The 13,632-nt window shown below is 37.9% G+C and overlaps 1 protein-coding gene across 2 annotated transcripts in view; it reads right to left on the bottom strand.

Moving 5' to 3' along the window:
• Nucleotides 1-12,464, bottom strand: part of LOC128021145 (mediator of RNA polymerase II transcription subunit 13-like) — an 80,825-nt gene extending 68,361 nt beyond the window's left edge. Inside the window, exons 1-2 of one of the 2 annotated variants that reach the window (XM_052608134.1) lie at nt 11,854-12,464; nt 7,038-7,272 (exon numbers count right to left, since the gene is read on the bottom strand). In XM_052608134.1, coding sequence (XP_052464094.1) covers nt 7,038-7,272; nt 11,854-11,919 — 301 coding nt within the window. In that variant the 5' untranslated portion in view covers nt 11,920-12,464. The remainder of the gene's footprint in view (nt 1-7,037; nt 7,273-11,853) is intronic. The other variant, XM_052608133.1, reaches the window with a different exon arrangement.
• Nucleotides 12,465-13,632: the final 1,168 nt, after the last annotated feature.

The following is a 13,632-nucleotide window of genomic DNA, read 5'->3' as shown; positions in this document are numbered from 1 at the left end:
ATCAATATTGATTACAGCCAATAACATTTATGACATCTCTGCTAGTTCTTCTATTATGAACATATTTCATAAGTTATGAAAATTACCACTTCTAGTTTGTCACCAAATAAAAAAATATAAATAAATGGTTATGATTCGGTCAGTTTACTTATGTCATGCTCATAAGTTTGTGGTTAGTATGGTTTTTTAAAAGAAATGAATACTTTTATCAACAAAGACAGATTAATTTGATCTAAAGTGACAGTACAGACTTTTATGCAACAAAAATATATTTTTCAATTAAATGCTGTTCTTTTATACTTTCCATTTTTAAAGAATAATGGGGAAAAAATTATCTAAGCATTGCCAAAAACTCTGTATTGGTGCATCTCTATTGAAACTGCTTTTCATCGACTGCCCAAAAACCACCATAAACTTGTTTTAACCAGGTTTCATTCATGCTAAAAGGGACAGATAATTATTGATCTATTTCACGTCTGCAGGTCTTGACCATTAACAAACACAAGCAACTTTCAAGCACAATGTAAACTGATGTTTGCAAGCATTTCTGGTAAGGGCATAAAATAGATCGTTATTGACAACAGCAATTGCACATTTCAACAGAAACAACCAAAGCCCTGCATTACAGAAATAACACACAGTCTTGCAAAAAAGCCCTTTATCTGTCAAACGACACAACAAGATTAACAGAAGGAAAAATACAAATCAGACCTCACCTCACACACGCGGTGAGAAGAACAAAGAGGAGCTTTGCGCGTTATGCCGAGCAGCAAACCACCAGCAGTGTAAACCAACCCAAATCTTTCTCCTTCAATAAAACAAATGAAATAACACCAATATCAGGTGACCCAGAAATGTCTTTTTTTATCACTAAACAGAATGTGTCTGTACAAGACCCATGCTGTTTTCTGGTAGACATCAGGCACAATATGTGACTGTCTGATGACGTTGCTTGACTGTTATGGTATCCAAAGTCTGTTTAAAACTGAGGAAATGGCAGAAGGTTGGGGGAAATTGAGAATGACAACAAAGCACCTTCTGAAGCAAAGGAACTTGTTTTATTTCCTTTTGTATCTGACATCATTTCCTGTTGGAGGCAAAGCTCTCCAGCCACGGGTCAAAGGTTGAAGCATGCTGAGGATTTACAAATGGCCTTCCTCAGATGAACTCACAACCGCCCCTACACTCTTCAGGCACGCAGTGATGTCAGAGAAAGCCAACAGCAGACATCATCTCCTCCAGCGCACTCAGTTCTCTCTGTGTCGATGGGATCCAACATGTTTTCAAAGAACCTTTTCTCTGAGCGGCTCAGCTCTGTGCCCAGAGGGTTCACACTACACACAGCTTGCCAATAAAAGATTCTTGCTCTTAAATGCACGGCTCATGTGCCTGACAAACAGCTCCAATCCAACCGCAAGCACACCACCAATGTGCCAAAGAGTCAGAGTCATGGCCTACGTGACACTCGGACAAATACTAAATAAAGTGCGTTCATCACAACTTGTGTCGTTATGTTGGTGGGAGACTCTCAGAGGCCAATCTGTAATTACTGCGTCTGACAGGCTCTCGGCTGCTCCGACTAATACTAGCACACATACTAAAGGTCCAATGTGTAATTTCTGTATTACGTGGTAGAGTTAGTTTTATAGTGGCTCCACAGAGCAAAACTTAAGACTGACCTAAAACATGTTTGCCCAATATTTTTCCCTATTATTAATGAATTATTGGATAGTTGTCAAACAAAACAAAACAATAAAATAACTCATACCAATAAAATAATTAAAATAACATTTGGTTGTAAAAAATAAATAAATAAATAATGGAAATAATAATAAAAATGATTTGGTTGTGAAAGAAAATAACAGTAAAAGTAATAATAATAATAATTATAAGTAATAGTAATAGTTTATAAAAAAGAAAGTCAGGCCCAAAAAAAAAAAAAAAAGATTAATTTTGGTGGGAAACAAATTTTAAAAAATCTTAGAGCCACTATTGCCTCATAAAACACACTTTATCTTTAACCAATTTCTGTATACTGTCTTATGTTGTAAACTAATAAATGGATGTACTCTATTAGTAAAAAACAGCGCTCTCCTTTTTCCTGAAATCATAAATTTAAACATGTAATTTACACAAAAATTGTGGTAGGAATATGAGCCTTAATTTTGCAGCCTGAAAGCCCATCAGCCTTCAGCATAATGTGTTATCACCAGCAGCCGTCTTTGAGCTATGCAGTAAACAGGTAGCCCTCGCTAAAAAACCCAGAGGAGGGAGAGAGAGAAAACAGGAAGAAAAAGAGAGGGAGAGAGAAGCTGCCAGCACAACTCGCACCACAGGGAGACTGGCAGACGGGAGAGGGAGCGAGAGAGTGTAGCAGACGAGTGTCAGAGGAAAAATTTGGAAGAAATGAGCCCTACAGCAATTACCCTTACAGACAGACTACAGCTCCTTAATTTCTATGCAAAAAAGATCAGAGAGAGAGGAAAGAAAAAAAGAGAGAAGGAGGGAGGCAAAAGGGAGAGAGAGGAAAAGCAGAGGGGAGGGAGAAAAAGAGACAAAGTAGGAGGGGAAAAAAGACCTTATTCATGTCTCGTTCTGTGGATGCCCCTGGATAGAACTGACATCAGCAAGCGCCACCGACGGGAACAGAGCAGGAAGGGGGAGGGGAGGCGATCGGACATTTACATAAAAATAGAGGGCTGTGGTCTACCGAGGAGATGCTCATTTACTCCAATGGCAGTTCAGTTATTCCAGATCATTCCATCACATTGCAAGCGGAGCACCGGGATTGACTCTCTCTCCTGCGTTACATTCAAAGTAGGGTAAAGTTGCCTCTCAAAAATCAGACAAATGGTCTCCTGTCTCATTACATCTCCGAAACAGCACTCCATGTTTCCTTCCACTCGCTTGGTGATTAAATACAAGGCTTCAGAAGATCCGTCAAGTTCTTCTTTCACTTGCTCTTCCCTTGGGACGGGTGTGATTAGTTAGCAGACAGGAATGGCACTTGCCACAAAATTTTAAGACTTTTAACAAGCTACAGATCTGACGAAGGGGTAAACTATGAAAAGGAACAAACATGGACAGATAAACATGTGGAGACACCAACATCTGAGGTGAAACAGCCCCAGACAAAGCCTCTGAGTTACACTACTGTATTAACAACCAATCGCAAGTGGGCCAAGCTGAATACAAATGTAAACATGGTTCAAAATATTTGTGGATCACATTATTGAAACCACACTCAAAGAAAGTTAAATAAATCATGTGACCACACTGTTATCTGTAATGTAAACATTCAGTGTTCAGAAAGTTAATACAAGAACTTGACTAAAACATTTGAAATCTCTTCAATTTGTAAGAAATTGAAAAATGGCTGTGCTGCTTAAAATTCAGCTTTACCATCACATGAATAAATAGCATTTTAAAGGGGTCATGACATGGGTTTTTTTATTTTATTATTATGGTCCCCTAGGTGCAATTATAGTATTACTATAGTTAAAAAAAAAAAAAACTTTTAAAATGTAGTGAATTATGACATTTTCCCACCCTGTTTCTCATCCTTTGATTCAAACAGTCTGTTTTGGGTTGTTTCCCCTTTAAGAGTTCAGTGTTAACGCCCACTGTTATGATTGGCTAACGACATTTGACGGAACATTTGCGGATTGAGCGTAACTGTTTAGTAGCGAGTGATGCATTCGAAGCGATGGCTCTTGCAATGATAAAACCTTATATGTTTGAGCCGGAATCAGATGAGGAATCAGAGGAAAATGAACCATCACCACAACAACGAAGACTGGATCAGCCCGTGTCCACATGGAAAGTGAAACTATTTTGAATTAATAAAAAAATTGTAACCCGAGACACTTGAAAACGGTTTATTGTTGCATAATTATTCTATAGTTTAATATGCTAACAGTTCAACATTATTTACCTAATTTCAATGAAATGATAGGGTGTACTGCGGACAAAAATGCATGCACAGGCCATATTTGAAGATGCAGCATTGATAAGGCAACATTTGTAATCTTCTATTACATGTAGGCCTACTAGAAAGGCGACATATTTTCAAGATTCTCTTATACAAATAAACTGCATCCATTTTTCCCTGACGTCAGGATCTTTCGGCAGCGTATTCAAAGATGTTGTTTGTCCACAGCCAGGAACAGCACATCTGCGTGGCATTGTAATTTTCCTGTACACAGACCCACTCGCTGTCCGTCGACTGAACACTTGTTAGGCGCGCAGCGCGACAACGATCCGAAATGAGCGTAGTTGTCTTGTGCTGGAGGCGGTCATATGCAAATGGTTGGAACGTCACTTCGCACCGTGACGTCACTTCTTACCATGGATCCAGAACGAGCTGTTTTTAGAGCTTGATTAAATAAATGGCTCGTTTATAATGGGGAGGACGTCTTAAGCTATGAAACTTGCAGGACGTTTTAATGGTACAAAGACCTCTTATATTCCAAAAGATCAAGGCAAATTTGGTTTCTCATTTCATGACCCCTTTAAAATATATTAATAGGAAAAAAAAGTGTTATTTTAAATTGTAATATTTCAATTTTATTGTTTTTTTTTTTTTTCGATTAAAAGAATTTCAGCTTTGGTGAGCATAAAAAAACGTTAAAAAAAATGCAATTAAAAAAAACCATTTAACAAATTTTACAGACCCCAAACCATTTGAGTACGGTAGAGTATGTTTTGACTATCAGCATCAAGTAACACTGCCAAATTGTGTGACAAGTGGTCACAAGAGATGTATTTGAGATGCATGTTAACACCAGGTGTAAACAGAGTTTTAACAGCTGAGACAGAGTGGAGAATATGGTGATGCAGCTCTAGCGGCTATGTCGAATGCAAATCTTCAGATTTTCAAGCTTTTATGAGTCTCCTGTGATGTATTTTTATAACAAGACTTAATTGTGGCAGAAACACATGAATTCCAGCCCATCCACTTGCTTCTTGAAACCTTCTGAGACATGCGAGACATGTAGACAGTACAACAGAACTGATAGTGCCATCTTTCACTTTCTCTACCCCCTTTAAAGTCTCATTGGACCTGCTGTTCACTGATTCACACCTTCACTGCCAGGGTGCCAGTAGGGATCTAATTCAGGTGCTCTGTGGTCCAGCGCAAGCAAATATATTTACACATGTGCTTCTTAAGAGCTTTAAGTTTATTGCATCCTGTAGGCCTCAGTTGTGTTTGTATGAGAGCCAGAAGAGACACGACTGCATGCGTGTGTGAGAAAGACATCAAGAAGTGTATGTCAAGAGAGATGCTGAACGAGCAGCAGGTTCACACGTCTGCTGCAAGGAGAGAAGGTCAAGTGGCTATGACCCTGCTGATCTCAAGACGACTGCAAGCATAACATTTAGTTCTGAAACACAGGCTGCTTGACACTGTATCTGATCCTGAATTAGATGAACAGAGAGCCACAGATGCCTACAAGAGGAACAAATTAAAAGTACACTGCTTAATGCAACACTTGAAAATCTGGATTATCATTCAGATAAAATGAAATGCAATTTAATCTGCAATAAAATTTACACTTGAACATAACTCTTCTGACAGTTTTCCATCCCTACACCTTATATGCAATTAAAAAACTTCCTTGTCTTTTCTGGTTGTTCACAATCAGTAAACTCTTGCCAAATAAATATTTTAGAACTAGATTTAACTTGAAAAATGTAAGATCACCCTAAAAAAAATTGTGTGAGCCCTTTTCTGGAGACCAACAATTGAAGAAAGAAACAAGAGGTATCAAGCGAAAGAGAAAAGCATGTGTCTGATTTCTTCTCTGAGAGTCATGAGGCACAGCTGGGATGCAGCCATTATAGCAAACATCTCCACAAACAAATGAAAAATACAGCAATATCCCTTGAGGAGAGGGATATTATAGATTGGGTGAATTGGTCATTCTTTTGCCCATAAGGCTCCATTTCTGTCCATCCTCCAGCACAATGAACGGTAATGAGGGAGGGTCAATAGACAAAGGAAAAAAAAACCTCTTCCTATTTCTCTATATCATCCCATTTTTCTTTCCTTCTGTTTCTCACTGTAAAAGGCAGCATGAATAAAGATGGGGCAGGTACATCTCCATGGTCCATAAAGGAAAGGTGAAAAAAACAGAAAAGGAAAGAAAGGTGGAAAATGAAAGCTTTTCCGCAGACATCAATGATGCTCTTTGCTCATTCATGCTTAAATGTTTATTATTATTCCATCCTTCAAAGAGCTTAAGAAATAAAAATGAGGCAAACTTCTTCGATATTTCCTATTTCTGTCTTTTGTCAAACCAAGGGATTTGCACTCACACATCAGATGAGATGTGATGGCATCACACAGACTCTACTGCTCTGTTTCATACAATGCAACACTAACCCAAAACAACAACAACCCTCAGGTCTAGGTTAGCAGAGCGAGAACTGATCTTAAAAGAAAACACAATTATAAAGGCATTTCACATCATTCCTTCCACACAGATCCACAGGTGATCACTTCTACAGAGATTAAACACTTTCAGACCAGTCAGTTCAAACACAAGCAGAAGGCTCTTGATCTATTTTTGTCACTCAAACAGCTCTTGTAAACATTAAAAATATTGTAGCATGTATAAACTAAATGGCACACGTCGTAGGTTTATCCGCAAGCGACAGACCCTGACTGCTAAACTGGCACTGTAGAAACAATATTTAAAGATCTTCGCTTGGGCCTACGGCACATTTTGATGACAAGTAACTAAAATGCACATGCAAAGAGTGTGTGGGTGTGAGAGAGGAAGGAGGAGGAAGAAATTCAGAGAGACCACAGTCGATAGAGAAAGAGAGATCTAGTGGGCGAAAAGGAAAAAAGAAACTGAAAAACGCAAAACAAAAGGACTTTTTTTCATTAGTCAGTGAAACATGGAGAGCTGCCTACCTAGATAGCACGAAAAGGTACTTTTTTAATGTATATATTAACTTGATACAAAAGCTATCCAAGTTACCATCTCAACTAGGTTTTGGAACAAACTTAGTTATGCTCAAAAGCTTACCTGTCAGTTCGTGGTGGATGAGCTCAGAGAAGTTGGGATCGTCACCCCACCAGAAGAGCCACAGCTCCCGGCGTCCCTGCCTCTGGCTCCGCCTCCACACGCTCAGCACATCCGCCTTCAAACAGCGGCTGAAGCTGCAGAGGATGGGGTCCTCCTCGGTGACCGGGAACAGAATGGGTGCCGAGGTGGGACCTTGCCACACGTACCTCTTCCATTTTATCCCTGTCAAATCAGCCTGTGAGAAATAGAGATAGTGTTAGCTTTTGTCAGTAAGGCTACTCACCACTTTCGAAAAGACACATATTCAGCAGCATCTAAAAGTCTTAGTGCTGATATATTATCTGGTTTTAAGACCGAAGATAAACGGTATTGATGGGATGGAACAGATCCTAGACCAGCAGCGCTCAAGCTATGAAATTCTTAATGGACCCCAGCCCAGGAGTTAATCCTGCCTTAATGATCCATTGTATGCTCAGCCACATTCAGACCGATACAGATAGGAGAGAACAGAAAAACAATGAGTGAAGCATAGGATAGATTAAAAAAAAAATGGCTTAAAAATAAGTGTTTTTGAAGACCAAAGCAAGCAGGCCTTTAATAAAAAAAAAGCAAAAAAATAAAGAACAAAAAAATTTGGAAGAGGATAAAATAAAATCACAGTATAATAGCAAATTAACAAATAAAACATGGAGTGATGTAATGCACATCCTTAATTGACTTGGCAGGACAGGTCATGCAGACCAGACCTCAGTTTTTATAAACCCGGACGGCTGCATTTAAGTGAACCGAACAACCATTAATTGTTAAAATCTGAAAACCCTAACCACTGGCAAGCCTAACAACTAGGGGTGCCACAATTGATTGGCTACTGATTGCTATCAGCCAATAATCACTTTGGGAAGTTTGATCGGCCGTCTCTGTCAAGGCCGAACTCAAGCTGATGACATCCCAGCATGTTATAAGAGATTTGACATGACATGCAGTGGCACCCTACTCAATCTCTGTATGGCACAGGTATAATAATTATAATGCTGAAGGTGAGGTACAATTCCTATCTATTTATTAAATAATTATCAAAGTAATTTGAAAACTTTATGCGAGGCGTAATTTCACAATCCTTCCCCAATCCTGCGCAAATGGCTTCAAATTACCACATCGCGTCTGCACTTTAAGCAAGCTGCACACTGCACAGTTGACACAGGAATTGTCACTTGCACAATCGAGGCAGTGTCGCATCTTCACCAAAGTTTATAATTTGCATTTCTTTTTAAGTTTTGCCAGTGTTTAAACCATTCAGCACTCGCGCGCTCTTCTAGAGACGTCATGCACACACACACAAAGCACACACACATTAGGCTGCCTCGCATACAGTTCACAAAATCAGGCTTGTACTGTGTGTAAGCTATTGTGCAGCAAATTCCCCACTGTAAAAAACAAAAACGCACTGCATGATCAAACATATACTAGGTGAGAATTATATCTTTTTTTTTTTAAATGTCAAAAAAAAAAAAACATGCCCAGATAATCGTGATCGGCTCCAAAAAACCAGATCGGCACACCCTTACTAATGACTTGTGTTTTTCTCATGTGTATTGCCAGCTAAAAACAGAGATGGAAAAAGACAGTTGTTTATAGTCATGTTCACAATAATACTCATTTGTTACAAAGTAAAACTTGTTGCAGCTGTTGGAAATATTTCCATCTGACTTAGGAGTGCAGATCAAACACCTGCAAAATATGCAAAGAGAACATCTGCAGAGGATGCACTGAAAATAAAATAAGGCAGCAAAAGCTGTTACACACTTGTTTCTGAAACTAAAAATGGGACAAAGCGGTCTAGCGGTCGAAGTGTAGACCGTTGACAGCTGATGGAGGGGTGGGGGGGTCAGAATGGCCTTAAAAGCATAAAGAAGAAATTGGCAGAAATTTAACTGGAATGTAAACAACCTCATGAAGTACTCCACTTGCCCAACACAAAATTCTTTTTTTTTTTTTCAAAAAGAAACTTTTTTTTGCGGGAATACAATATGGTATAAAATTAGAAACAACCACAATATGCAAAAACATCAATGGAAAGATTGTTTTAAGGGCAGGAGTCATGTTCGGCTTGTAGAATCTGGCTCCTTTGACTTTCCACTTAAACTTGAGTGGTTGGTTGGGTCATGGCCCTCCACATAACTTCTCCCTTTGTCACAACATCTCTCCTTCCTCTCTCTCCCTTTTTCACTAGAGTTTTACAAGAACTCTTCTGAGCGCTGCCAGGAACGACAACAGATGCTTCTCAGGAGAATCAAAGCAAACAGCTGAGCTACAGGTGAAGTCACACCAACAACCTGCTTAAGACAATCGCCGTCTCATGGCCCCAAACTATTGGACGCCTTTTCTGTTGCTCTTGCTCCCAAGAGATGCTTATCAATAGCATCTGTCTCACATTGCTTCAGCCACTCACAAAAGTCAATCAGTGCCCGAAGACCAATAGCACCCTGGAGACGATCCAATGACAGGAAAATAGCTTCACATGTACTCAAGATAAAAACTGTGACTGTTTTCAATCCATTTAACTGAAAGATTTCATCTTCAAAAGATTTTCACAAGCATAGCAACCTCACTAACCCAACCAGTATAACAAAACGTGAAATGTCATTCTCAGGAAGCCACAATTTATCTGCAACGTATTGCATGAAAATGTGCAACCGACAACATTAAAGCTCACCTCTGGCAAACATTTTTTGTTGCAATGCTAGACATAAATAAAGTGAATAAACTAATTTATTGACAAAAAAAAGTTCTTAACTCAATTTTAAAATCATATTTACACCACCTGCTTGGCTAATATTATGCACTAAAACTTAGATGAGCATGTGTTATTAGGCAGCAAATGCGTGTGCTGAGGTGAGACAGAGTTTCCCATGAGCTGAGCCTTACAGTGGTGTGCTAAAATTACACCAAGCAAAACAAAACGGGGTCAAACACTTTAAGAGCTTACATGTACAGAGAAATATGCACATGGGCTGTTCTGCATGATCATACAGTGGGGTTTTTTATTATCTGAACATTTCACAGACCTCACATAAAACAAATGTAACTGACATTAAGGGGAAAACGTGAGGAGGAAAAGAAAAAAAAGTTGGCCACCTGTAACTAAACAAAAAAACTGCAACTATTCATATTCAAATCATCAAACAACACATTCAAACCAAGTGTGCAAACAAGCTCCCAGTGGAGCCATCAATCTTCAGACAATATCAGAGATTGTGCTGTGACAGTAATAAAACAGAGCAGGCATTAAACTGGATAAGCTGAAGTTATATAATTCACAACAAGGCCTTGACACTGTTCATGAGAGTGTGTCTGTGTACTTGTTTTGTTATACTAGTGAAGGACACATTTCTGAACACGTCAAATATAGAACAAATTGCATGCACAGAACAAATAACATCTGTTTTGCAGGGCTGGTCCACAGTTATTATATTTAGCTTAATCGAAGAACAATATAAGTCAATGGGACACCAGTATGTGTGTAAAAGTGTATGTGTGTTTAGAGAGCAGGAAAAAAAGTGCAGTAAATAACTCTACAGGCTCAAGAAATGCCCCATCTATTTCAAACCCTGTGTCTCTTACTGCAGACATGAGGTAAACCCCAAACCCAGCACTGGTTATTTTAAGCCAAAATACTGATGCATGGCTCACACAATTAATGCAAACACATCAAATCTGTCAAAACTGTCAGGTGTGACAGGGTGATCCCATAAAAACTGTAATTTCTTTTATCGTTTTTAAATGTTGACAATGTATTGTGTGTTATGCTGGAATATAGTTTTGCCTTTAATGCAAAGTCAAAGTTTGTCTCAATGTCATGACTCTGCAAAATGCTTATTATTTTTAATGGAGAATTTAATGCAGACAAGTCTATAAATATCCAATTTCCAGTAATTAGTTGCTTGGTATTCAAATTTAAGTTAACATGACTACTGACAAACACAAATGAAATATAGAAGTCAATATGACGATATGATATTGATTTATAGGACTGCACATCATTTTAATAAGTTGAAGTTATGTTGGAAACAGTTAAGCATTGGATACAACTTTTTATAGTATTTTATTTTAAATACGTTGCGTCCAAAATTTTATTTTTATTATTATATATATGAAGAATCTATATGCTAGGTATAATCTTACATTAAAATTAACGATATATATTTTTCAATATAGCAAGAAGTTGGCAAAACAAACCATCCACATGGAAGATGATAAATATTTTTTTTAAATGTTTGTGTGTTTTAAATTGATTATAGTTTTTCATTGCTAAAGTCACACTTTTGAGAGGCAAAAAAATAATGCTTTTGGAGAATGACAGAAAATGAGCCTGTGGAGACGCGTGTAAACATTTATGTAAACACCGCCGAACATTACAACGTGGAGTTTGAACTCCTAAAATAATATATTTTAAAAACTTCCTAAAAACAATCAATTAAAAAAAACAGCAGAGTAACGTTAATTTATACTTGCACAAACTGCTGCTAAAAAAGAAACTTTAACTTTCATTCCGTCAACTCTCTCCGCTGCGTGCAATTTCCAAACACACAATATCAAAACATACAGTCGGTCTGCGTTAAGCCATCTGCTGCAAAACAGTACAAACATGTAATCTCTTTAGAAAAGCTTACAAATAAGCAAATAAACAAGCAGCGTGTGTTTGAATTACACACATACACTGGGCCTGATCCTGCTCTGTCTAACCACTGAGGCTGATGTTAGCATGCTAGGCGGCTAAAAATGGCTGCTTTTTCCTTTTAGTTTTTAAATCTCTTACCAGATAGAATAGATTGGAATGGCAGTCCTCCAAGCTGGCCCCGTTCGGTACGAAACAAGAACTCATCCTTTCACTGCGCGCTCGAACATCCCATCAGCGGGCTTTCCATTGAAAAAGAAAAAGGTTTCTCCGATTTCGAGTCGAATGTGAACGGAATTATTTTTAAACAATCGGTGGGGGAATGGAATTCAACAGCCCCATTCGATCGCTCGCGCCTCCCGCGTCCAGCCCGAATTAGAATTTAAAAAAAGAACGGCTTCAACCGTCGACGAGGTTGTGGGGGAATAGATTACATGTAAAAATAGAGGAGGAATGTGCTGTTAAAATAGAAAAAAAGGAAAGCAAAAAGAGGCAACTCTCCCCCCTCCCCCTTGGGTTAAAAACGGTTTTAGCTTAAAAACGACTCTCTTATACCTCCATCCCCGCCGAAAGCTGTTTAAAAACGAAAAACATTCCGCGTTGAAAGCGTCGAAAGGTGACGAGAAACTACACGAAATGGCTCATTTTCATTTAAAAGCGTATACTCGATCTGTGTTCCTGCTGGTTTCCATTTGAATTCATGGATTCCTTTCTCTAATGGCGGCCACAGGGAGAACTCTGCCTCCAGGAGCCCATTGGCTGCTCGGCGGTCATGAGGGGAGTAACAACACTGTAAAATGACGGGAGCTGCCACTAGGGGCGCCGCTGAGCAAACACAACTACAACTGGCAGACTTTAACCCTGCGCCACCTAGTGGTCACTTAACCCATTTAATCAAGCTTAAATTAAAATTGCACATTATTTTTATATTCTACTAACGCAAATGTGGGGAAAATAAATGCATATTTCCCTTTTGTTTAACCTTTTTTTTTCATAATAATATATATAATAATATATATATATATGTTTTTCGTTTTAAATATTTATTATTATTATTATTATTATTATTATTATTATTTATATGTATGTATATATTTATAATAATACATAATAGTATAATTATTATTATTATTATTTATTCATTTATTTATTATTATTATTTTACATTAAAAGTACCCAATATGGAATTATAAATATCTTCATGTGAGTATTTACACCTGGAATGTTCACATTAAATCAAAACAGTCTTGACTTGAATTTTTGTTGATAACTCTTTGTAAAAAACAAAAAAACAAAAAAAATCATCAATAAGAAACTTAATTAATAGGAACTTTTAACTCATTTCAGTCACACATGGAAACGGTCATGGAAACATAATAGGTTGAAGTAACTGCACAATAAAGTTAAGCATCTCCTTGAATGTGTCCTTGCATTTTTTTTTTTCAAGAAAATATATAATACACAGTGGAGTGTTAGGCGTAGTTAGACACACAGCTGGCTGAATGAGATTACTTTCACTCAAGAGTTTAAGTGAGATGTATTCCCACGGATGTTATAATCAGATGCCAGCTTCATTCGCTGCTTTTCTAATGGTATAGTGGTGCTTGTCTAGTTGAAGTGCATTTAGAAAATGAAAACTTCATTGATGAGCAGACAAACCTATTAGCCACATTGGTGCTTCACAATAAATTACTTTAGGTCTATAGATTTGTACAAATATTTAAATAATACGGCCACTAAATTAAACACTTTTACTTTAGATAATGCATATTTGTCAGTGCTAAAATTATGAAGGCATTTGATGTGAAGAGGAAGGATGGATCCAAAGAGAATTAAGTGGATTGATGGCTGCACTGATTTACAAGGTCACGCAGTACAGTAGATCTGTCAAAGAATGCCATGCACATCTTTTCTTCACAG

Source organism: Carassius gibelio, chromosome A10 (assembly GCF_023724105.1).
Source record: "Carassius gibelio isolate Cgi1373 ecotype wild population from Czech Republic chromosome A10, carGib1.2-hapl.c, whole genome shotgun sequence".
NCBI classification, from domain to species: domain Eukaryota; kingdom Metazoa; phylum Chordata; class Actinopteri; order Cypriniformes; family Cyprinidae; genus Carassius; species Carassius gibelio.
This window is presented reverse-complemented; position numbering and strand designations above follow the sequence as displayed.